The sequence below is a fragment of the Enoplosus armatus genome, chromosome 1 (assembly GCF_043641665.1).
Source record: "Enoplosus armatus isolate fEnoArm2 chromosome 1, fEnoArm2.hap1, whole genome shotgun sequence".
Classification (NCBI taxonomy): domain Eukaryota; kingdom Metazoa; phylum Chordata; class Actinopteri; order Centrarchiformes; family Enoplosidae; genus Enoplosus; species Enoplosus armatus.
Genome location: NC_092180.1, coordinates 6,904,285 through 6,931,834, shown reverse-complemented (window position 1 = coordinate 6,931,834; position 27,550 = coordinate 6,904,285). Strand labels below are relative to the sequence as shown.

Sequence of the window (27,550 nt, the reverse complement as noted above, 5' to 3'; positions counted from 1 at the left end):
TAGATTAAAGAACGATTGGCAAACGATTGCTGTTGCATACTGTTCCCAACAACACCCTTTCACCTCCCACATGTAACCCATAGCTCAGAGACAACCCATCTGTTTCTCTATTCCCAGGGTGAAACCAACCTTGACAGAAGTGGCTAAGCAGTATTTCAAAAGTGTCCTTTCTGGGAAGACACAGTTGGCTTTGTGTAGTTCCCTATCTATCAAAATCTCTGCCTCTGTGTTTCTCCCTCACCTTATACTCGTATTATCCGTCTTTCTTACCGAATCATAATCCTCATTTTTACTCTCTGGTTCTCCCCCTCTCCTCTTTCCCTTCATTCTGTGCCTCCCTCCCCCTTATTCCACCCTCCTCATTTTTAAAAGCCACATGCTCCCAGCCCGTCTGGCTCAGTTGCACCCTGCCAATGAAGGGCTTTTTATTGGGCTGAGATTGAGTGCAGCCAAGCAGGGCCTGGCTAGGGCTGAGGCTGGGGCCAGCCTCGCAGTCCCCCAACCCCCTCCTCGACTGCACAGACCACTCCACATGCCTGTTCTGGTCTGGTCCTGTCGCCCAGAAGGAGATTACTTGTCTCTGCTGCCCTTAATTGCCGACAGCAGCTGAAAAGAGCCAGAGAGAGAGACATTGTAGAGAGAGGAGAGGGAACAGTGTTGGCTTGTTGAGCTGTTACTTGACAAGCTTGGATTCAAAGGTTTGTGTTCCTGCTGTCAAACGCTGGCTCTGTATTAGTTGGTTTTATTAAGATGGATGTTGTTTTCAGCAAATGTTGGTCGGAACTCGTGGTATTTTGGACTGAGAATGAATCATACAGTATATAGAACGCAGATGATGTGTTGAAGAAAGAAAGCTGATGAAACCTCAGTACACGTTACTTTATTATACGGATGTTTCATAAGAGCAATAGGGCCACTGTGCCCTCTCCCTGCCCTCTAAGCCACTGTTATTTTATCAAAGCCAAAGGCTTCCTTCCAGCAGCCTGTGCCCTGCCGTCCCTTTTTACTTTTTCCAATGAACTTGTGAATTTCATATTATTACAGTTGGTTATTGTTGAATCCCCTCTGGCTTGATCCCAGCAAATTAAATAGTGGGCAGTTTATTGAATTGGCAGTCTCTGAAGAGGCTGTAAAGCTGTATGATTTTTTTTTTTCCATCTCCTTCTTTCTCCTGTTTAGTATTTTGTATGTAGGTTTTCATTCAGCTGGGCTCTTGTTAAAATGTTTTGAATCCATATTTGCAGCATGTTACCTCCTTAACTCCCATTCATCCCGTTTCAGCACGTGTCATCAAAGCGTTGCAGTATTTTGTAGCCTGCAGAGAAAAAGATGCTTCACTTTAAATTGTTTGGGCACATACTGGTTTTCCATTCTTTGGCACACAAACACGTAACATATGTTTACAGGCTACAAGCTGACAATTAACTACTGAATAATGTTTCATGTAGCTACAACATTTTGAAAGAATAGTTCCACAATTTGGGAAACACAAAATCACCTTCTTGCCGACAGTTAGATGAGAAGATCGACACCACTCTGATGTCTGTACAGTAAATTTGAAGCTACCGTCCGCAGCCGGTAAGCTTAGCTCTGTTCAAAGGACGAGACTCGCGGAAACAACAATGTGTTGTTTTTACACTTTTTTTTTCAGTAAGGATCAAACAAACAAGATATAACGAGCTTTAGAGGAGTTAGAGCTGGCGGTTTCCAGTCTTTTTGCTAAGTTAAGCTAACTGGCTGCTGGCTGTAGCTTCAAATTTACTGTGCAGACATGGGACTGGTGTCATTCTTCTCATCCAACTCTTAGCAAGAAAGCAAATAAGCGTATTTCCCAAAATGTGGAACTATTCCTTAAAGTGAACTAACTAGGTGGCTGAATTTTGCGCACACAAACTGATCAGCAGTTAAAATGAAAGCGGAAATGCACTTTTGTTAAAACATGACTGATGATAGATTTATCATGAGCTGGCGAGGATGAGGTGTATTTGTATCTACTTTCTGAAAACAGTTTGGACGCCAGCCATGCAGGAGATGCATTTCTTTATTGAACATGAGCCAATTGTCTGACTTCTAACTCCAAGTAAATTGGCCTGAAGCAACCAACCAGTGATACTCAATTCACACTGAGGCATTTTAATGCACTTGTCACAAGAACTATACACCCTCAGATCTCTCCCATGTCAAACACGTTGGTCCCTCTACCCAGAATGCCCTAGGGCTGTAACCTAGACCTTTCATACTAAGAAACCAGCACACTAACGACTCAAATCACTCTTAACTGAATTCAGTGTGACGTTCATTGTCACCCGTAGTGGTTCCACTTAACAATTTCTTAATAATACTAATAATACCTGCGTTTCCCAACAAGCTCAATTTTAATTGCATTTGTAAGCAGGTCCACTCTGACTACATTAGATCCTTCCTGATGAATATGGAGGGCTTTAGCAAACCTCCTTGTCACACAACCACAATGTTTCGTGCCCTTTTGATTAACGTGGAATGGAAACAATTAGGTGGGGGGAGGTAGTGAGGCAAAGCAGCACATTCAACAGCTTTAAATGCTAATTAGCTAATGGAGGATGAAAGAGCAGGCAACTGGCGGGGTTTCACATGAACACACACTAACTCTGGCTGCAGCTACACTCGTTTCATCTGAATTTAGCAAGACCACCACCATTTTGTTTTCTTGAGCACCTCCGACAATACAGCCATCTTGTGCAACGTGAGATTTTGTGTAATGATCTCAAATGAGGCTGAGCTCCACTTTTCAAGAAGTGCCTCGTGTTCCTTCCTTCCTTTTGAATCATCTCTTATTCACACTTTTAATCACTATTTCTATCTCTCTTCTTTGTTGCGATGCATTTACTTTTCCCAGCACTTCATATATGATTATTCTTAGATCACAGAAATATTCCATTGGTATTTGAAGTTCTGTGTAATTTTTTTTATGTGCTTTTTGTGGTTCTCCCGGGGCTGCAGGCATACCATTTATAAACAAACATGAGCCCTTTTCAGACATGGAGTACATAACATTGCTTCATCATGCTGTTAAAGTCATGGCTTTTTGTCATGTAGGCATACTGGAGGTGTCTTTTACATTAACGATCCTTTCACACCAGTTTAACCATTTCATTTATTAGAGAGTGCATTCTCCTACCTGTTTCATGTTTTAAGTCCGACATGCACAAAGCTCACAAGTGTTTTGCTGGATATTTATTCCACATTTGGCATGAATTAAAATGGACAATGCTGGTCTCATTATTACTGTGCTTGTCAGAGGGTTTCTTTTTATCCTCCTCTGCTCCAGTCACACTGTCGGGAAAATAGTTTTTATAGACTGATCTCATATGAGAAGATATTGATCTCAACAACTTAAAACTGGCTCTTACCTTGTTTATTGTACTGATTTTGTGCGTAAGAGGTGACGGATGAGATATTAAATTTATTACAGTGATTTCTCTCTCTGCATGTTAAACTTGTGTGCTGCTGCAGCCTTTATGTTAATCTGAAGGCATTCAGACTTATGCCGTGTTGAAAGTGATATGGAAATGTTATCAGGTCCGACCGAGTAAGATTTTAAGTAAAAGTGACCGGGGTGCTTTTTCAGCCAAGAGACCGACATGTTAAATTGCCATCAGATTAACGGAAAGGGTTGCATGTTTGAAAGGGGCGATAGGATAATGTACATGTTGTTGACTGCTGTTACATTTTGTCCCTGGTCATTGCCATTCACACAAGACCCGGGTCTGTAAGTGATGTTTCAATCAAATCGCTGGTAAACCATAGAATTATATCCGGTTTTGTATGAACAAACAATGAATGACATTGACTAATAGTTCTTTAAAAGTAATCACCGTGCACAATGCTAAATCACTCTGGATTAAAGCGCCATTCTAAATGCCTAACATGGACATTTAAATGAACCTTAGTAAGCCATTTGAGAAGCACTGCATGGTCTTAACAGTTAACAGATCGATCTTTACATTGTAGGTGGAAATGAATGTCCCCTCTGGCTAGTTGATAAAAGAAGGTATTCCTTCTTTCTAATCTGATCAGTGTTAATTGCTATGGTGGGACACTAGTTCCTCAGTTGTTATGAACTGGAAAGGGCTCTATGAATTGGGGTAGACACTGATTGTTTGAGATTATTCTATATTTTTCTTACTGTCAATAAAACCCATGAAAACAAACAATGTATTAGTTTATTCTTTCAATACCTATCTACTTCCCTACCCTGTCTGAGGCCTCAAACCCATTGGTTCCTGCTTAAGACAGAAATCTATAAAAACGGGTCACACATTTATAAATAATTTTATTGAAAAAAGGCTAAATAATTTCTTGTAACAGCAGGGTCTCTTGTTGGGGACATTTGGTGCACTACTGAATATTTTTGGCACCAGAATGATGTGTGTGTGTGAGTGTGTGTGTGTGTGAGTGTGTGTGTGTGGGTGGGATGGACTCAAAATAGATTACAGTGCCCACGTTCATTATAATGAACAAATATGTCAGTTTTCAGTGTTGTGGCCTCATATATGTGTTAATAGTTTTGGGCAACAATGGAGGTCTACGGTAACGGCAGAGAGAAATAAACTATATATGCCTGCAACTGATGAACATTTTCATTATTGAGTAATCTTTTTTTCGCAATGAGTCAATTAACCGCTTAGTCAAAAATTGTCAGAAATTAGTAAACAATGCCCTTCACCAGTTCAACGGTCAACAGTCCAAAACGCAAACATATTAAAATTTACAATGATAAAACAGAGAAACGGCGCAAATCCTCACATTTTGAGAAGCATCAAATCGAGCATGTGGCGGATGCGATGCAAATTTCTGCCAATGGCTTCACACTTCACACAGTGGTTTATCACTGAATGTAAACAGAAACTTTGTTTGCTTACAAGAAAACTCCACACGGCACCTTTTAATGTTTTCATTGGATTTGATGACAATAAGCCTTACCCCATAACACTACATTTCTGGACTCCCACCCTTCACCTTGTTTTAACCCCTACTAAATCACAGATAGTTTTGTTTGGGGAATCTTCTCGCTTGGAGAGACAGGGAGAGCTTATTTAACTGGAATCACTGTTATTTGAAAGGAGGAATCAAGGGGCTCTTTTAGGGTCTCATCACTGTCTAACGACTTGGAGTGTTTACATATTTTATCACTCACCGGTGTGTTACACTCAAGTCGTCATGGACTGTAATCTGAAATAAACATCTCTCCCCAGTTTGTCAGGGACCATACAGATGGGTTGCAGACTCTGTTGATTTCCCTTAAAAGCCTCAAATTTGTCACAACCTTCAGTGCTGCTTTGAGGGAGATAGAGAGACTGTGAATAAGAGAGCAGGGGGGAGAGAGAGAGAGAGAGAGAGAGAGGAAAAAGCACGCTGTCATGAAAAGAGCCGCTTCCTGGCCGGCTAGATGCAATCATGGGCACTATCTGATAGCGCCGGAGGAAATTGGATGAGCTGAGAGCCGTTGGCTGCCAGTGATGGGAAAGATGACTCCTTTGTCACTGTGTCAGTCAATTCCCAACTCTCACCTGAGAGACCAATCAATAACACAGGGAGAGAGGGAGGGCTTCTCTTGTCTCTATGCCTCTGTATGCTGTGGGCTGCTGTCAGTTATGTGCTGTAAAACACCCTCGCCTTCATAGGAATGTGTTGTGGCATGTTATATGGTATGCATAAGTATGTCATGGATGTGGTTTAATGTGATGTATTTCTGTAGAAGAAGAAGTATGTTTTTGATGTATGATATATGTTGGAAGTCAACGATTCTTTGTGTAATTAGTAGATGAACATACACATGGTACACATGGTCTTAATAGTTTTATTTGTGTGATTCAATATTATCTGTTTGACAGTGTGTATACCTACAACATCTAAAAAAGTCTTTGGATGTCTTGGATTTTGGTGCCGGTTGTGATAAATTTGGTCTCATCTTTAGTGCTCGCAAGTGGTGCAACCGCTCTCATTAGCAATTGCATCATTAGTTGTGTAATTATAGCACATAAGACCCAGAGAGACTCATAACTATCAGCTGCTGTCAGGCATGTAGTATTACATCAGACATGGAGGACATCTCGTATGATGTAGGTGAACAAACAGAGACACTCACTGAATGATTCATAACCGTGATACCGTGGCATCGTGAGCTTTTAACGTATTCTGTGCACAATATGGCCATGCTAGTTCTGTGTAACATGATGCTAAACTGTTCTTGTCTTTGTTCGTCCTCCCCGTCCCTGCAGTTCCCTGATACTTGTGAGGAGTCCGCTTCCCCATTCGTCTTCATCTGCACCAACCCCCAGGAGATGCTGGTGAAATTCCCCATGAAAGGGAAGCACAAGATCTGTAAGTCCTACTTCTTTCATGTAAGGGAAAGTGCAGTGGATGAAATTAGCTTGAGTCGACTAAGGTTTTCTTTTTTAAATTTCTTGATCAGCTTTCTCGCCTGCACTTGTATGTTCACACGTGTACATAAATGGACATCTAAAAGAGTGATAATGCTAGACGCAGGTTCTGATTATTATTTCATTAATAAAACAAAATTACACGCACGAAGCCTCTCCCACACACACATGAACAGATCCTCTCTGAGAGCCATCTGTAAAGACGGGATTTTGCTGTCAGGTTGCCTGGGGGACAAGCCAGGCCTGGATGTGCAATGTTGTTGCTGTATTGTGTGATTTATAATAGGACTCAAACGCATTTTCCCTCTGCTGCCATAGATGCTGCAGCAAAATGATGTACCTGCAAGCTCTTTTGTTAATATTTCAAAACCCTCTAAAGACTTGAGAGGATTGTTTATGCAGCTGTGCCTCTTTCAGATTTTTCCAGATCGATGGATAAGGCTTTTTGGGAGGCTCAAGGTAAAATGCAGCAGGAGCTTTGCCTTTTTTTTTTTATAACTAAAATGGATGTGATGACCTTGTCTTCATTTTAGTAAAAACGAGAAACAGTTAAAAAAGGTTCCAGAGGTTTAGCACAGACCTGAACGGTGACAAATGACATGAAGTGCTTGTTCAATAGGATGCCAGCAGGTCTCGGAAAAATGTGTTGAATTTGATTACTGATTTCAGAAGACAGAAATCAGGCTGCTCATGTACTCCTGTACTTTTACTTTCATTTTCACTTTCTTAAATTGTTTATTCATTCTCACCGACATTAACGCGGTCTTGAATAAAAGGCTGAACTTGATGAAAAATTATGAAACATGCTGACACATTGTCACAGGCTCGCTGTTGTGGGCACAGATTGCTGTAGGGAAATCTGCACCTACATTATTTAAACCTACAGTAGCTTGTTGTTTCATGAATCAGCAGCTTACTTTCTATTGGTGGATGAATAAATATGGCTAACCGCTAATAGACTTTATTATTCATTTTTACAATACCTGCAGCCTGCTTCTTTTCCATTTCAGCTGTGATAACTCACTGAACTTTGCAGATTTGTTTTCCTAGGAAATGATTAAATGCTGTCTCAGACAAAAGAGAAACACTTAGGTAAGCCTTCACTCTATGGTTTTGTTTTGATGACCTTGCATTTATATCATCCATAAAGATATAATATCAGCAGTATTTATAAGTAGGTTGTCTTGATTCTGAACCATTTGCGTTCTTGCGTGTCATTGCCTGTTGAAAGATCTCTGTCTTCCTTATTGTCCAACTGACTTCCAGCTTTGTTCCAGCTCTGGCTCTCACATGTGTAATTTGATATATTTAGACAAACACACACACTACCACCGCTAATTTTCTGATGACTGTTTAGTAAAGCAGCCTGGTGACTTGACTAACAATGAATATCCTGAGATTCACAACACAAAACCCCTACATAATGTAGCAAACTCACATGTAAGAACATTGATATGCCCATAAAATGGACACATACACCACTTCATAATGCTGTACATACACTGGATGTAGGACAATATGTAATTCAACAACATGTGAAATGTTTTTGAAATTGGGGTCCCATCACATAAATCAGAATATCACAAATATGCAAAATAGTTTATTCATTATACACCAAAAGTTATTTACCAATCTTTGAATAGCATAGTCTGTTATCATACCTACAGTATGTTGGACAAATGTACATGTCCCATTGCATTATGTCTTCATTCTGTGCATATATTTCATGCTTTTGTAATGTAGCGTAGCATTGACCACAACATGCTCCCTGCTGTACCCGTTAGCCTGGTGTTTGGATTGGTTATCCTGACCCACTGGACCTACACAGTCCAGCGTGACTTATTCTTGTGTCACCAGCTAGCTTTTCACCATCTCACTCTCTTGCTCTCTCGCCCCCTCTTCCACCTCAATTCCCACTGCATCTCACGGGTCAAGACATTGCCGCTCTTCTTACTCAGGGGGGCTTAGCACAAGTATTTTTTGCTCCCCCGGCAGCTTACATTGACAAGATCTGCTTGTCACTGACATTGCCAACCATCTCGTGCCTCATCAGAATGAGCAAGAAAAGGGTACAGGTCCCTGCTTTTCCATTCCTTTCAGCAGCCTCCATGCTCTATTACATAACATGGGCAATTGCTGTTTTTTTCATTAGTGTGTTAAACAATTATCTGGTAGATAGTGTCTTTGGTGGCTGCTGAGGTTGATTCTTTCATTCAGAAAATTCTACAATCATGTTGTGGGAGTGGGAGCCTTGATAGATATGAGCTGGTGGCTAACTAACAGCAACAAGCTTTGATATGAGAAAATATCAGGTTGTCAAGTGTTAACCACTAAAGTTTGAAGAAACCACAGAAAAAAAGTCCCTTTTGTAACACATCTGTCAAACGTTAGCTGGGATTTCAGTCCTGTTTTTTAGTGTTTGTTTATTTACATCCCTGTTTGCCAGGTGGTTGTTGTTGTTGCCAAGTTACCTTGCTAGCGGTTTGTTTTTCTTCACCTGCCACATTTTACTTTGGCTCTTCTGCATTTTGTACTAGGAAATTTGCACCTGCTTATGTTTTTATAATAATGGGGATTGTTTTGATTTGTCTGACAAATGAGCTGAAAGCTGCATGATGCTGCAGTCTAGCGTGTTGTTTCTTGTAAGATCGGCAGGACTAGCAAACGCCTTGCTTTACTGGCAGTTTAGTAATATTGCATATTACAGCTGGAAGCTTGAAAGGTTGAAAAAGCAAGCACATCGGCATACGGATGAACTTTATTGGATGCATTTGGCAATTATCAAATAATGTGATGCCTCTCTCTCCAGCCAGTTTTACAGTTGGCTTTGAAGATAATATGCTTGGCTATGCTGGATGCGAACTCAGGTTGATCAGTCATTACCCTGTGGAGGAGTCTGTGACATTTAAAATGGCATACAGCCAAGGCTCACTCCCTGTAATAAGGGATGTCCATTATGGTTTATGGTCACATCCTGTGAACATTTGTATCAGCGTGTGTGTGTGTGTGTGTGTGTGTGTGTGTGTGTGTGTGCGTGCTTCTGTGTAAGCTGAAGGTCAGTCTGGGTGTTGAAAGCTATTTGGCTCTCCGACATGAATCCGCATCTCCTTTTTCCCTTCCTTATATCCTTCACTTCCCCCCATGTTTTTAACAGCCTGACATCCTCTGTATGGTGTGGCCATGTACACACGGCCAGAAAAATGAAACAAAAATCATATACCACTATACTAAGACATTTTTTTCATGAAATGTATGTTGGCTCTAATACAAAATGCCAAACCAAACATTTTTTATTTTTAACGAATAGTTTAACCCTTTTCAGATCTATTTCTAGTAAAAGTGCCAAAATGACAGTTACATGACATTGACTAAAGATACAAACACATTAAATTATATAAAAGCCAGTTATTACCCTCATCAGGCCATAATAACTGATTTTCATTATGGATTATGGAGAGGTTGGTCTTTCTTACAAAAATAGGACAGGTCACAGTGGACAGTTCATTATCTTGTAGCATGCAGGGATCCATGACTGAACTGACAATTAGCCACCAAACATGTTCATTTTATGACTAAAAATCATTATGTGTGGACAAGATCTGAAAAAGGTCCTGGTACTACTGTAATCTATTCAATGGCGACAGTTTTCACTGTCAGGTAGATAGTTTGTTCCTTGTATAAGCCATTCCTGTTCCATCCCCTTTCTCATCTTAAACTGCACATCGTGAGAGATGATGTCTGTTCCTAGCACCAAAAAAAGTAAAATTTCTATACACGTCTGAATTAATTTAGGCTTAACTTTTCTTCTTCTTCTTCCAAGTATTTGTTTGAAGGCAGAACTTTGAATCACTGTCCAGATTGACTTCAATTGGTAGGCATCATGCTGGGACTGTTGCAGCTGAACGAGGCTGAAGCTGCTACTTGCTGTTCTGCAGAACAAAGCATTAGGTAACCTGAGAATTATGTTTGACCTTCCTATTACGATGCCTCCGAAGAATTAAAATCCTATTGCAAGCATGAAGAGTGCATACCCAGAGTAATGTTCCATGAGTGAATCAAATGGCTTTAAGCCGTGTTTAAAGAGTGCTCGACTGGCAAGAAAAAAATGTACAAATCTCTTGTACAAGCACTCTTATATTTAAATGACAAAAGCACCGAATTAGACAAAGAAGAGCAACAGTTGAGGATCAGCCTATAGTATTCAAAACGTGCTTAATAAACTCATCTTTTGCCTTTTGTTCCAGGCTTTAAAGTAATGCTGGGTGATATGGCTGAAAATGTTATTGCGATAAGATATTCAGTTGTGGTGTGAACTTTAAAGATTCACAGAGGGTTATCCAACATAATGCCAAGAAATCCACTCACATATGAGTAAATTAATCTCTGCAATCACATACAGTATTTCTCACAGAAAGTACCAATGGAAAAGAAGTTATTGTTATCCATTATAGATACAAAACAGAACGTCCTTTAACGGCTTTCAAAGAAAAGGTCATTCCCAGCTGCACTCAGTTAGGTGCTGTATGTATAACCCTTGTGATATTACATACGAAGTCAGTGAATGCTTTGTGAATATTGGCTTATCTTTTTCTGTAAAGATCAGGCACACTGATGGCTCTCCAGCAGATATGAAAGAGCTCTCTTTTGCTGAGGTTTGATCCAACTACAGGGTAGGAAGTCATGGATATAATTGCCAAGATGAGAAATTCAGCTCCAGCAGCAGGTCATGATGAGATAATTTTTATCTCTAGTAGCGTAAGTCATTGACATATATAATCTTAACATCACTGGAGACTGGAGTCGTTTCAAAAGACCTTAAGGTCAACAAAGTAGTTCCCCTGTCTTAAGCCTGAGGCACCAACATAATTTCTTCAGATTATCTATTCTGATATACAGCAGAGTTCAGCTCTGTTTTAATAGCCGTTCAAACAGTTAACAATAGCAATGTTTTCCTCACCATTACTGATGGACAGCCTTAACATCCAACTCTGTGTTATTTGGGTTGCATTATCCATAAAGTGAAAGAGGTTTTAAAACAATATAAAGAGGTTGTGCTTCATAAAGTTCTTTAGACTGGCTGTCACTGACAAAAACAAATTGCTTAAATGTACACGCTGTCGGTAGTATATTGTAAAGCTCAGAGAAAACAACGAGCTGCATAATTATAGGCCAATTACACCACTCTGGAGGACATTGTTTATTTCTTTTCTCTCCTTTATCTCTTTTATTTTGGAAGTAAACCACCACAAAATTAAGCCTTCTTTCTCATGTCTTGTTAGCTTAGTCAGTGTGCAGTCCGATCAGACTTTATCATGTGTCATTACATGTTTGTGCATGTGAAACGTTCTCACCGTCTTGAATGCCCATAGATCCTTAAAGCTATAAGATTTCACTCCTTTCACTGGTAACAGCAAGTGCAGTTCAATACTACTGCAAACACTGAGCAGCTACTTTGTCAGAAATACAACAGAAGAGCCACTGGTGTATCAGTTTACAGTGCAGCCAAACAAACTCACATTGTTTTCATAAAGAAGTCTGTCAAAAATTGGCCTTTTTTTAATCCTGTCATGACCAACTACGACCTGATTTCCACACAATAGCCGGACTCAGTAATAGAAGTGATTTACGTCACTGTGGTAGCTCCATTACTCCCTGTAATATTTAAAAGGTATCCGCTGTCAAAAAAGACCATGCCTTGTTTTGTCAACGTGTTTTTGATTAACGATAGCGGTTAGCGCTAACCTTGATGACAAATACATTGCATTTTAGCAGTAGGGGATGTTTGGTTTGCATTAGCAGTAACTAAATACAGCTCTGATACAGCGTTAGCAGAGTCAACAGCAAGCAGCGAGGCCTTCCCTCGTGCATGTGAAGACAATTTCAACTCAGTGCGGTAAATTAGGGACTCTGCCACTAGCAATGAAAAATGCTACATAGAGTGGTGAATGTAAATACATTGAATGGCTATTGCTTAAACTAATGGCTGCCATAGATAGTAGCAAAAAGGGGTGTCTGATTTATTAAAGATGATACCTTTTAACTACTATTCGACCGCTCACATTCACTTTGATTAATTGACTCATCACTGCACTTTACAGTATATGTAACACATATAATATAACAGCAACACATACAGTAACTTAATATATTCAATAGTGGCTACTGTATGCTTGTCTTGTGATTTGTCTCCACATGCTCCATTTAAAAAAATACAGGCCACTGAAATATCCAGTACAATACATATTAAGCACACTTATGGGAATTGCTTGAAGCTAAATAATCTATATTTACTTGTTCCTATGTAACAGCCACATGCCAAGGGACTAGTGAGTATATATCACAAATAAATGATTCTCCTTTTTTTGTTTGTTATGCATTCAACATCATATCCCTTGTACACGTTGCACCTCCAGCCCTTCTTTTCAATGTCATTTGCATTTTCCACGAATACATTATTGAGCTGTTGCAATATGTATGGCTTTTATCCCTCAGGTTGCCCCACATATTGAAATAACACAATATATTCCCAGTGAAAATATCGTAGTTGAATTTTGCTCTACTAACCATCAACTGCACTGTTACCGTGTGATTACCTCTTTGTTTTATGTGTGAAATCACAGCACCATGGGATTGCAAATAGAGAAAGCCAATTACCTAACAAATGTCCACCTTTTCTCCTGAGGTGGTCATGATTTTTTTCTCCTCTATTTTCTCCCCTGCACTCTTCCTCTGTCATCCACTGCTGGGAGACAGAAAGAGGTTAGAGCGACGGAAGTCCTTTTTTGGTTATTTATTCATGGATTTTTCATTTAATATTCATGCATTTTTCAGGACTATCTCGGTGCAGAGGAGAATTTGCTGCCTCGGAGGCCAAAAATCAGGTTTCAGCTCCAATGAGCCCAGCGGATGAAGGGGAGAGAGAGAGATAGATAGATAGAGAGGGAACAAGAGAGCGGGTTTCATGTGTTCTCTAGTAAATGAGAGGCAGGCCTTGAAGGTGACAGGCTGTGTTTATTACTGATCTGTCAGCCGGTTAATGGGGAGAGGAGAAGAGAGAGGAGAGAGCTGAGCTGTTGAGCAGAGACCAGAGCACACAGGCATGGGAGCAAGAGGGAGCCCCAAGCAATAAACTTTGCCATACTAGATCTGCTTGTCCTTACAGATTCAGTGACAACACTCCTGCATGCTGAATTGCATTCACTTGCATTTAAATTACGATCAGTAACAAAGAGAGTGTTTTGCTTTATTGTCATCAATGAACAAACTGTAACGGAACAGGTGAACTGGGACCTTTTGTTCACATGCTGCACTTTCTTGAGCTCAAATCATACTTTCTACATCCATGTGGCCATCATCATCTGTTCATGTCCGCGAGGGTCTGCGTGACCCCTCCGACTGCAGCCCAAAATCTATAACTGTGCGCTGGATGTGTATGAAGACGTCCGATTTAGTTTTTGGTTGACGCGCAGGACGCATTGTTGAGATTTGGTGGGTGTGCATGTCGGTTTCTCTGGAAGCCTTTGCGACCTGTAGTTACCCATAACATTCTTCTACATGTAGGTTCACAGAGACGTTTACATGAATCTTGAAAATTTTAGCTTAAACAGAACAGCGTCCACGTCCATTTTGGACTAAATCCAGCCCTTTGTCAAATCAAAGACAAGGTTATCTCTTGTGAACAGTCCTCCACTTTCATCTTAACGACAGCTTTGGTCGAAAACAACTTACACTTGGTTACTGTTATATACAGAAAGTACACAACAAATGGCTATTAGGAGGGACTTAATTGTTACCTTTGCTATGGAGGTTATAGTGTTATCAGTATATCTCAAAAGCGTAACAGATTACAATATCATTTGGTGAAAGAGCAAGTGATTCATTTTTGGTGCAGTCATAGCATTGCAAGATACAATAGTTTGAACATGTTGTGCAATATCCTCATGTTTGTCTTGCTGCACTTACCCTGAATAAGATATAAAATATAAGTGGTATAACTACTGTATCACATAATTATCATTGTAAGAGCCACTAAAGAATATATCTGTATTTGGTAAAATGTTTGCTGTTATCTCATGTCATATAAGACAGTATTTTAAATAGTATAATATAGGTGGAGGTTATGTTATTATTCAGTTTAAGAAGTGCTAGAATATAGGCATAGTTTTGTTATTTAGAAAGATTTTAGGACAATGTGATGCAGAGAAGTCTGCAAAACTATGGCTCGAAATAAGTTTTCGACCGTGTGATATTGAGTGAGTATGTATAATAGCGTCATGTGAGTAGGAATAGAATATCAAGTCGGTAATGGACCGGGCTGAGATGTAAAGAATCACCTGCCGTGATGTGGTATCAATATTCAAATAAACCCTCGTTCAAGTTTTCCCTGCCTCATGGACTTGTGAGTACATTGTTGGGTTTTCACAAGAAAGTTGGATTTAATTCAGTGGAACACGAATCCAAACTAAGATACTTTGCAGACTAAGTGGCCTTGGAACTTGGAGCCTGGTACCGACCACAACAATTGTTGTGTATTTTGATGGAAATCTGGGTTCAGAGGCAGATTTAAGAAAAATTCTATTAATTTTCACTCAACATCAATAACATAATTGATGTCACATAGGATTGTTTAGCCTTGAAAGAGACATGCTTTGCCTGAGAGCTTTGTAGTATTTGATTGCACTTGAACCTAGAGGTTTTATCTGCTGCCCCTGGTAATGAAACCTCTTGGTTTTCTGTCTCAGTAAATGGTGAAAAGCCTGCGTAAAGAAATTGCTCTTTGTTGGAGCAATAGATTTGTCTTTCCTTATCTTAGCTAAGCATTGTTCCCTTTATCAGTCACCATTACAAAACCCATAGCAATCAGCATTTGACGTGCAAGTGCTTTTCTTTAGTGTCACGTTTACTGACTAATGTAATGTGATTATTATTTTAATCTGTAAAAATGATGTAATCGTTTGGTAAAATGTATGTGTGGAATGTGTTAGAGTTTTATATGTACACGTCATGTACACACTAAGCCCCTGTTTTAACTGCCAGTATCTGTCTTTGTGTGTTGAAGGCATTTCAATATACTGTAGATGTGTGAGAGGCTTACTGTTACCTTTGTTGAGATATAGATGTTACTATATTGTTGCACAACCCAGTTTTCCCGATGATGCCTGAGGGGTTTATACTCCTGTGGTTAAAATTGATTTAGTCTTGAGGAATATAACACGGATGAAAGTGTAGCAAGGAGAGTATGCCTGTTTCATGCACTCAGCACAGTGGATTTGAAACCATCGGCTTTGGAAGCAAATTATTTCCGCGGTACAAGTGATCTTCCCCCTTTTTTTTTTTTAAAGTAGGAGAGAGAAAAAAACTAAAAACCTTTTTTCACATGCTGGCTTGGGTACACAGCTCATCATTCATTCTCAGTCCACCCTGATCCAGGGTTTGAACAACGTTCAGCTGCTCATCTCCTCCCAAAGCAGCAAACGCACCACAGTTTCTTCTGTTGTCTCACATTCTTTATTTGTATGGGTCGGTGTACATGAATGGAGACACACTAGGTGCATAAAATGCTCTTACTGGCTTCAGTTCATTGCAGTGCTTTTGCAACTAGAATGTCAGTGTCGTTCATGTTTGCTGTTTCTATTCAGCTTTTTGGTTTGGGTGCATCATGAATAACTTTCTCTAACACAGATTACATTTGTGCAAATAGAAATATGTGATATAAAAACAGATTTCAACACATCTGGCCCTGTTTCTTTTTTGACTGGGCCCTTATGTTGTGCGCCCACAGTTTTCTGTTTTCATTTGCACTTTTCCTTTTGTTTTCTCTATTTTGTTCACCTTTTCTCTCCCTTCATCTTTGTTTCTGTCCTAAGCATGTCAGAGTAATCAATCTGGGTCAGCGCTGAGAAGGGGGATGCAGACAGATGTGCTTCGCAATGTGATCGATGTCCTTGATTAGTGAGAGATTACTCCTGTCTGTGTGTGGGTGTGTGTGTGTGTTCGACTGATTGGGAGAGGTCTGCTAGTTAGCATGAATGCAGTTAGCCTGCTGCCTTGATTTTGTTAATTTGTTAGGTTAGGAATTGAGGATCAATAGGTGGATTATATGCACAGTTCAAGTAGCTGGTGGAGGTGAGGATGTTAAACTAGACACAGCCAATGAATCACTTAAGGTGGTTAAGAAGTGTCAGTGGGTGTTTTTCCACCCAACTGCAAAGTGAATTTTACACCAAAGTCTGAAATGTAACAGAAAAGTGCGTTTCTCGTTTAACTCCACGGATACTTTATTTTAATCAATACTGACACTGATGTTTGAGAGTTTTAAAAAGTCATCTGACATATATATATATTCTTTACGTAAATACATAATACAAACAAACATTTTTGATAAGGATTCCTTCCCTGTACTGTAATTTTTGTTACTTATTGGCCAACATGTATACAAATACCAATTAGAGCTGAAACGATTAGTCGATCAACAGAAAATTAATCAGCAACTATTCCTATAATGAATCCATCATTTTAGTAATTTTTCCCAGTAAAAATACTGAGAATTCTCTGGTAGCAGCTTCTTCTTTTCCTTGTCTAATGTGATGTAAATTTGAAATATCTTTGAGGTGACATTTGAAGACGTCACCTTGAACTTAAGAAAAGACATTTTAGAATTTATTTGTATGCTAATATCGGGAAACAACAAAGTACATATAAGTTAGTGGGTGATGTGGACAAATTTTGATTGTGGTAATTACCACAGCATTATCTTTATCAGTATTTCAGTTATGCAATACTTAGTAAACTACTCAAAATGAAATAGTGGAAACTGTTGTTTGTACTTTTTAGTCAAAACAAAAAGATGAATAGAAAAATGGATATAAACAGTCAGTTGCCAGTTTGTTATAATGTTAACCAATAAACTGTATATACATAAAACATGTTTCATATCCAATGTGCTCTGCAACGTTTGTAGCTGTAAAAAACACAGTTGTATTAGTGTAAACGCTGACATACTGCTACCATAAGTCCATCAACATTTCTTTGAAAACGCACATCTTAACCGATGTAATAACCTCACTGCACTTGTGAGAAAGATCAACAGTGGTAATTCCCCTCAGAGGAAGCTGTCAGCTTTCCATCAGCTGTCAGTGTTTTCACTCTGCCTGTTTTCAAAAGAGCATTTGATTCTTGTAGTTTTCCTCTCCCCCTGAAAAGAAGCAGACAGATGTAATAGCCATTAGCCTCGGGGAGAGACAGCACAGATGTGTCAACAAGGCTTGACTTTTACAGTCCAAGTGAAGTCTGAGCAAACAGTGGCTGTGTAGAGGCCTGTGTGGTTGAGCAGTGATCCTGGGACACGGTCGCTCGGCGTTGCCCCGGGACTCCAAACAGACCGTGACTCTAGTTCTCATTACAAGAGTGGGTCAGACCACCCCAATACGGAAAATAAATAATGCAGGGGAAAACCTGAGTGCTGCCACCTCACTGACAACATCCACGCAGCCTTGTCCTTCATGAATAAGTGGTTCAACCTTTTATATACTCCTACTGTAAGCTGTATTTTTATACTCCCAGTATTTTGGTGACTTTGAGCAATGTGATGTCAGTTAAGGCTTTAGTTAGGCTCATTTTTTGAATTAGCAATTAATTTTCTCATTTAATTGATTAATTAGTTGGTGTATAATATGTAACAAAATATTGAAAAATACTCCTAAAGGCCTAGTTGACATTCTCAGATTGCTTGTTTTGTCAGACTAACAGAATAAAACCCCAAAATATACAGTTTCACATATGACAAAGAAAAGCATTATTTTAATCGATCAAAATTGTTGCCAATTAATTGTTTGAATAGATTAATTGTTTTAAGATCTACTGTCTGTCTATGAATATATAATCTAAATCCACTCACGCCCCCCCCCCCCTCTTACTTTCTCATGGCCTCCAAAAAAAAAACCCTCGAAAAATCCAATTCTTTATCTTAATTTGATCTCAATTTCCTGTAGCAAGCGCAATGGAAAGTCCAAGATGAAAGAGTTGAAATTCTAATTAAGCTGTAATGGCAGCAGCAAGTTGATATTTTTCCTCCCTGTACATTTTCTCCCTAGTCAGCCTTCTCCCTCCCTCTATGTTTAGCTTGATCTCTTCAAATTTATTTCCTACTTTGTAACCAGAGGCAAGAGCCCTTGACTTGCTGCCCCCACAGCCGCAGCCAAGGCAGCCATTTAAGTTGTGATTAAAAATTAATGGTTGAGTGAGAGGGAGCAGAGAGGGAACAAGGGAGGGCAGGGAAAGAAAGAGACAAAGCTCAAGCAATAGGATAGTCTTTGGAGTGGGGAGCAAGCCTAAGCAGCAGCTGCTCCCTGATAGAGAGTTGGAAGGTCTTCTCACAACTCTGCTGTGTTTAACTGCTCTGCTCACACCCCACCATGAATATTGCATTACCGCACTATAGGGCTCCTTGTGTTACCCCCACTGAGTGTTGAGCAGAGTTGCAGCCACGGTGCCGGAGCATCCAAGTCAAGCCTGCCCCCACTGTGAGGGGGGCGTCCACATTTAGGCAGACACACCACACAAACCAGACCGGCTTTCACACCAGATAATCTCCAGACAGATTCAGAGATGACCCTTGTTTCATTGTATGTCACAAGCAATTACAAGAAGTTCAGCCGCAAAAAAATGGAACAATATTTTCTGGCATTTAAAACCATTGTTACTATTTTTTTGGCTCGTGATCTCTGGTGAAGCTGTTTTAAAGGACTCTTTTTTTCGGTTACTGAGCAAAAAAGGAACAGGGATTGTTTTTATTAATACACGCATGCACGGCCACAGAGAGCTATAATATATATTCAAATACAACCATTTACAATAACTGTTAACTCAAAGCTTTCTGAAGAAGGTCAGTGGAATAAAGGGCAATCAGAGTCTTACCTAGTTAACTCAGTGCATCAGTCTGACACTGTGGCCATTTCTTTACAAGCTAAACATAAATACCATGGGACCACACAAGGTCCTGACCTTGACTTTACCAGATGATAAGTTGTGGCACTTACATCACGGCCTGACCTTTTCTTCTTTCTGGCCTCTTTCTCGATACCGTTTCATTACAGCGTTTCTTCAGAGTCCATTAGCCACTGATACATGCACTCATTCCAGTGCTGCCAACATGATTCCCCTGTAGTATAGCTCATTCAGGATTGCAGCTCACAGTGCTTCGATTGGAATAGCCACCAATTTAAAAACATAAAATAAGACTGACATTTGTTATTTGTTTTTTGGTTTTTTTTGTTGTTTTTGCACAACACAAGTCATGAGATGACAAGACGGGTTTTTAACAAATCAACCCAACAATTTGAAGAAATAGTCTGACATTTTGGGAAAGCAGGGTGGAATAGGCAGGCTTTCTCCAAAATCAGTTCTAACGCTCACTAATTAACAGGTTGTATCTCGTTTCTTGAAAAAACAGGCAGGCTAGCTGTTTCCCTCTGCTTCCAGTCTTTTATGCTAAGCTAAGCTAATCGACTCCCAGCTCTAGATCCATAGTTAATGCACAGACTTAAGAGTGATATCCATCTTTTCATCTAACTCTCAGCAAAAAAGTGAATAAGTATATTTACCAAAACTATTCTTTTAACAACTTTTTGTTGTTGAAAATAAAAGTGAACACGCTCGAAATGTCCATTGTATTGTGTGGTTATTGTCATATACTTGGATAGTGTTTAACCACATAAGTTTTAAAAGTAGCTGGAAATGGACCGGTCTGGAAAGAGCCGTTTACAGTCGTTAAATGTCCTGAGCTATTAAACAAAAGTCTGCTTTAAGTAATGAAACTGAACAAGTACTTGACTGGTTTAGATTAGACCCATTACGTGAGGCAGCAATGCCACATCTGAACGACAGTTTTTCAGTGAAAAGCTTGAAAAAACATTAAATTTGTCAAAAAGTGTGTTGATATGAGTACTGGTAATTAACCAAATGATTTGTTGATTGGTATGATTCATGCTCATCAAATAAGTTTGACTGCCTTAACTTCGTAATTGATGCATCATAAAGGAGTTTGTCATATATTCTTTCATATGTTCATAGTTCTTTCTGTTCTTTCATACCCCAAGGAGAGGCTTTTTGCATACGCAGGTTTTCTGCCTCATGAAGGCTAAGATGCAAACTTTGTATGAAAATTTGCATTACTTCACAGCAGAAGAGGACACAGCTACAATATGGCATTGTACCATCAAAGATTCTGGTTCTCTCAATTGTAAGGTCAAAATTTCAACTATAAGAATGTGTTTAAACTGTTAAATTATGTTGAAATAATTTAGAAACTGTGTGTCAGTCTCAGGGTCCAGCTGGAGATTAAATTCTCCAACGATGCCTGAGAGCTTTCGCTTATTTCTGACAACATACCTACACAATCGTATAGAAAACTAAACTGTCGTGTGGGTGGTCTGTGTAATTTAACTGTAAACACTAGAGCTCTGCTTGAAAGAGGACACTGTACAGAAATTGTGAGTAATCTCCTGAAGAGAGAGGTATAGCACCAATAGAAATGTCATCTGTGAATGTCAAGTTTAAGGTATAATCAGATTTGTAATATGCTCTTGCCACCTCCTCCTCATCACCCACCTCCTTATTGCTACACTCTGTTCCTTCCATTCTGTCCACGCTTCTTACGTAATTAGTTAATTCTGTCCTATTTCCTCTGCTGCTGCCATCACTGTTCTTGCTTTAGGTCTTATTTGCAATGCTAATGAGGCGAGGCAGCAAGTAATGGTTTGTGGGGAAAAGAAGCTGCCTGGAAAGATGGTGATATGGTAATATGGCTCACAGTGGCATACGGACAATTCTCTTGGAGAGCGGCTACATCATTGCACACGTATGTGTAAATTTTACTAGATCTCATGAGCACTGTTAAATCATCAAAACTAGAACCTTATGGAATTTGTTGAAAGTGGTTAATTCATAATTATACTGATACTGAAGTGTTGCTTTTGAAAAAGAAGAAGTCATTGTTGGTAGTTGTATTCCTTTTATGTCAGAGAAAGGTAACAGAATTTCCTCTCCACTTTTGATCTAAAAGTTGAAAACAGAAGTTAGAAAAAAAAGGAATGAACGGCATTGTAAAATGCACCATTCGTCATAAATCTAAATTATATACATTGGTGTTGATTTCTCACTCAAATTCAAAATTGGCTGATATTTTATTTAGGAGGGTAGAAGTGTATTTCTAATGTGAAGAAACCTGTACTGTCACCACATCTATAGTCAGAATTATTGGAAAGAAAAGCCACAATGGTACAGTACAAGGTTTGATCTTTCATTCGAGTTTAGGAGCTTTGTATTTCCATCCTGACATTTCTAAATATAAAGAGTGAGCTTTACCTTCAAGCTGTCCTTTTCCCATCACTATAGTTGACCAGATGATTCTTGATTAAGGCAACAAGCAAGGAACCATTACCTGATTTCAACCCATGTCACCATCAGGCAGCATTCAGTAGCCAGCTCCCCACTTATCTCCCTACAGTCCATGTGATTGAAATTACAGTCACGCCAATAGCAAAGGCAAGTAAATGGATTATTGAGCAACTGTAAGTGGCTCGCTCTACAGAGCTGGCTGTGTGTGCTCGCTGGCCAGAAAGATGTAACAATAGCAATATGCTGCACATACCAGCTCTCAGATGAGTAGAAGGGGTATTTCTTTTATTGTTTTACACATGTATTTTTTTAGTTGGAAGGATTTCAAACCTTTCTGTATACAGTTGGTGTTATGCCAGCCTTGTCTGTTTGAAAGTTAAATACATGCATACATATAGGCTGAACTATATTCTTTGAACCATTGTTCCTACTTAGAATCATGGTAGATTTTTTTTGTATGCCCCCCCTACCAGGTCACACATAGGTGGTTAGTTGGTTGGCTAAACCACTAGAAAAAAGTAAAAGCACACTTAATAAATCACAGAAGCACTATCCACCACACTAACTCTTTGATTTTAAAATATTCATTCATACCTTGTAAGAGGAAGCTTTATAAGATACAATTTTAAAAGAGGCTTTTACTGAGATGAACAGGCAGAAAGTAACACATGGACTACTCCAATTTTAACTGGGATTATCTCTTTTTCTGCAAACAGACTCAAAATAATTTAAAAGGTGCTATAATCACACAAAAGGTCTGTACATAGTTGCTTTAAAACTGTGATCCATACAATTTGTCTATGCATATGTTTATGTCAAATTTAGTTTTACCACTTCAAACTATTTGGTTTTTATTTTATTGTGTTGTATTGTAGCTTGGTCTCAATAATATTACATCATCAGCATACTATGCAAGCTTTTTGCCAAAGGTCCTACATAGAGCCAAAAGGGTTGTTGCATATATCTTTGATGCTATTGAGTTTTCAGGAAATCCAAATCATTTTGATACCAAAATCTACCATCTAGCATTTAATTTATTATACCTAAATATGAAGAGATGTGAAATTGTATTTAGCATCCTCATACAAAATCAGTTGGATCATTATGAATTAGGTCTCAATTAAAGGAATCTAGAATAAAGGAAGACTTAAGACATAATAGACCATTTGCCCTGGTTTCGAACATAATTTCTAATATATGTATCATAACATGTAATTTTGCCCTTTTTTGTTAAAGCAGTAATTATCATTTCTCCTCATGAAAGTGGAGGGGACATTCTCAAGTGTCCAATTAAAGGGACTGAAGACTACCGGAAAAGATCATCTCTGAAGATCTTATTGCACCCAGCTGGTCGACCATCCCTGGTGTTTTATTTTTAATTTTTTTTATTTATTCAGAGCAATGTCTATTTTGATTTTCAACAATTGATATTCATCAATGAATGAAGAAACAGTCATACACCCTGTAGGGGCTCCCGCTTGGCAGACTGAAAAGTCTTCTTCTTTCTGTTGATCCGACCAAACTGTTTTTCGTTCTTTTTGCTTTATTTGTAGTCCGGGGCTTAAAGGGAAAGATGGAGTGAAGTGGATGGAATGAATGGGTTGTTTGACTTGGATGAACTGATCATCTATGTAGGGGAGTGGGGAGACGGAGGGAGAAGGGGTAGAGAGGGTACGAGTGTATATGTTTGTTTTAGCGGTAGCCAGTGGGTTGTGGGCAGATTGTGTGTGATGAGAGGGATTAAGCTTTCCCTTTTGTTGAAGAATAACAAAATAAAAAGCATATTGGTTCAACTGGCATATGATTATAGTTGCCTTTTAAGCCTCTTTTGGACTCTCACAGCTTGATCTACATCAGTTTTGCTCCACTGTGCACCATCCCTGGTGCATGTGTTCAGGTTACCCTTGTGTGCCATATGCACTGTCTGAGTAAACAACACACAAAGCTGTCAGAAGTGAAATGTAGATTATGAGAGTGTGCTTTACTATTTGTGGTTGCTAGATAAAACGACAAAGAATGCACAACGCTATGTAAAGAGAATATTTATTTTTCATGGTCCAAGACATAATTCTTCTTGGATGATTTTCAAGAGTGTTACGAGGGATGAAAAAGCTCGTAGAATTGTAGAAGGCAGGAAATTGTAAAAGAACTCGAGCAGCCTCAAAAGAAAATGAGTCCAATAATCTGACTTTCTTTCCTATGAATTTAATGTGTTTCACATCCATCTAAGTGTATAAAATTGTATTGCAACATCATTTATTTACTTATTTTCAGTGTTTATGTTTTAGTGTATTGGCCATTAATTTAGTATTTGTTGCCTTATATTGTTTACCTTACGTAATTACATTACATTACAATGCTATACTCCTAATGCAATATGGCCTTTTAAACAATTGGAAGTCAAGCTGCAACAATTAGTTGATTAATTGATTGAGAGGAAATTAATTGACACCTATTTTGATAATTGATGAATTGTTAAAGTCATTTCTCCAGCAGAAATGCCAAACATTTGATGGTTCCAGGTTCTCACATGTAATTCTGTTGGTCTTACATTATAGTAAATCGGAAAATTTTGAGTTTTGAAACTGTTGTTTGGACAAAACAAGACATTTGAGCTGTAGGATATTAATAGACCATTAAACGATTTATCTATATAAAAATCAGTCAGTACATCATTATTTAATTTTTTTGTGGCTTTCAGTCTCATTTGTTGTAGGATGTAATTAAAATGTTTCAAGAGTGGTTTAGAATATGTACAAAAACATAACATATGTGGTCTGCTGATTAATTTTGTATTCAGCATTTTATTTATAAAAGCGATTCCATTAATTCTGTTGTTGTATTCGTGTTTGCTCTACCTTCTTTGTTTTCCAGTAGCATGACAACTCAGTTATATCCAAAACACTGCCAAAAACACATTAGACAATTGGTGCAAAGGTCAAAGGCAGTTTGGCTCGGCATGATTCGAACCACAACCAGTCCAACACGGCTGATCGGACTCTGAAAAAAATCTGTCTGACCCTCAGGTCACGCTCATTAAGCAGGCTTACAGAGTTAGCCAGCTGTCAAACATGTTCTTGTCGTCACTATTTCTGATATGCCAAGCAGCAAGAGAGAAACTTACAACACCAAAAGTGATAATTCAAACATATTAAGGACTGTGTCATTTTTACTGCATTCATCGAGCTCTTAATAGCAGCCACTGGCCACTTAGTAAAGTCCTTTTTTTCCCCAGCACAGATTTGAATGTGAAATCGTGTTTGAGTAGCACACTACTTGAAAAGGCTTTTCACATGAGATTGCCTGCTCCCCATGGGGTTGGGTACTGGAGCCTCAGCAAACAGACTCAGAAATGAGAAAATTAAAAGATAGAATACAGTCTATTCCAGTCTTTAGAGCGATGTGTCCAATATGGTGAAAGACCTTGAACTCGCACACAGAATAAAACAAAGATACAACAAATTCAGTTTTACCAGCCATTATGTGCTTGAACTTTTAATTGTTAGCCTCAAATTCATCTTACATACAAAGGCTGCAACTAACAGTTATTTCTCTTATCGGTCTGTAAATCATTAGAAAACAGTGAAGAATGCCCATCATAATATCCTAGAGCCCAAGGTGACTTCCTCAGATGTCTTGTTTTGTACAACCGACTACTAGGAATACTAATGTAATCTGAGAACCTGGAATGATCACTATTTTGGCATTTGACGATTAACCAATTATCAAAATAGTTGCCAATTAATTTTCTGTCGATCAACTGATTGATTATATACCAATCGCTGCAGCTCTTTCACACACATGTGCTGGATGGTTGGTTGGAATTTGCAGTGCAGTATCAGTAGCAAACCAATAAATTGTATATTGGTTGAGCATATTGGTTATTAAAGGAAAGATGGACTATGTGACATTAGGATTGACTCAGAAGACACAGAGGCAGTGTGGTCTTTTAAGCTTATATGAGTGAGGATGGACGTAGCATTGACCTCTTCCGCATGCTTCAGCTCGCTCTGCAGCTATTCACCGTATGAGCTCTTAAGTCTGTATCTCACTCTTTCTTTCTCTCTCTGTCTCACATAACCCTCTGCACACTTTGCCTGAGAGCACCTGAGCTTTTGGGAAAGGACACATAGATCTACACGGACACAAAAGACACACACACACGCACACGCACACACATCAACTCCAGCTGAGCCCCCCTGCTTACAGTGGTGTTGGGACTGCATCTTTCTCCCTCAGCTGTGGAAATAGCCTGATTACTGGCGGCTGGGAACAGATATAGCTCAACACCATGAGATTTTCAACAGAAAAAAAAGATCAGTTCATGTAATGTTTGTAAACTAGACCTTTATGTGTCATTTTTCTTTCGGTCAGTGACTTAGAAGGAGGAAGAGAAAGCATTGTATTTGCGAAAATGTTTTACTGCAGGGTTTGACAGGTTATCACTAAAACTCCCCTGACAACAGTCTTAATATTAGTGTTTGTTTTTGCTTTATTGTGGTTTAATTTTGCTGCGAGCATCCAATCATCATTGCATAACCTGAAATAAACTTTAATTATAATCATTCATCTTTATTAAAGTCTTGGATCTAGTTTTTAAGTATGTCTACTATTGGTAGTCTTTGACTGAGGGGAAAACCAGCCAATTTAAATGAAGGAATAGACCTCAGTTTAGAGAATAAAAGAAGAATTACCATAGCAAACATGAAAAGGATTGCCTCTCAAACCATTTCCTTCTCTGCTGCTCTGACTGCACTCGCATCAAACAGCAGTGCTGCCTGAAAAGGTCAAAATCAGCTAGAAACACTTTTTCTTCTGTGAAATCTTCCACCTAACTTTCATGGCCTAATTATTTCAAAACAAATGTGAAACGATACCACATCCACCACACAGTGCGACTACAGTGGAAGGAAAAGAGTCCACAGAGAAAATGTGAGTTTTAACATTCTGTGCTTCACAGTTTAGATAGATGACACTGAGGCCAAGACCTGAACCGTCACAGAAGGTGGACATTATATTATTGATGCCTGAAGGGACATTAGGTTTGTGCAAGGAACAAATACAGAGATGGTGACAGTACAGTCTAACAGGAAGTGTAAAATACAATATTGACACAAACAAATACAATCCAAATAGCAATGAAACAACATAAGCAAGGGGGAAACATATAGTGCATATCGGCACAGTTGTAGAGAAAAATAAAAAAGCAAAACTGAAATTGTTTGCTTTTAAAATACCTCTGGCTGAATGTTACTCGTCCAGCCTCCCACCCACACATTTTCTCATCTGTACTCCACCTCTTCCTGCACCCCCCTCTCCCTCAAACATGCCTTCCTCCTCTTGCTAATTATCAAGTGTGCTGCCTTATTCCTCCAGCAGCTTGTTAAGCTCTCCAGGAGCACAGTTGACCCACTTTACATGCAGCTCTGTAGGCTAAAACCCTGCTGATAGCTCCCTTCTCTCTTTTCAGTGAGGCCCACACCACTATATAAATTAGGGACTCTTAACCTGCAGAAAAACAGCAATGACTCAAAAAATGTTTAACAGTGATACTGCCATATTGTTTACAACAGAGGGCAGATCCATTTTTATGTATGCAACACAAAATGCAGGAGAACACTAACACAGGGTTTAATGCTTTGTAAATCTTCAATCATTTGTGCCATGTCACATATTACAGTCTTGCTTTGGTTTTCATTTTCATTTGACTACGTTGTAATTGACAGAAGGTG

General features: G+C 39.0%; 1 protein-coding gene across 1 annotated transcript in view; it reads left to right on the top strand.

Annotated features, from left to right (window-relative positions):
- trip4 (thyroid hormone receptor interactor 4) overlaps positions 1 to 27,550 on the top strand; it is a 67,492-nt gene that overhangs the window by 19,991 nt on the left and 19,951 nt on the right. The window contains exon 12 of the mRNA XM_070907573.1: positions 6,261 to 6,363. Within this exon, the coding sequence (XP_070763674.1) occupies positions 6,261 to 6,363 (103 nt within the window). The remainder of the gene's footprint in view (positions 1 to 6,260; positions 6,364 to 27,550) is intronic.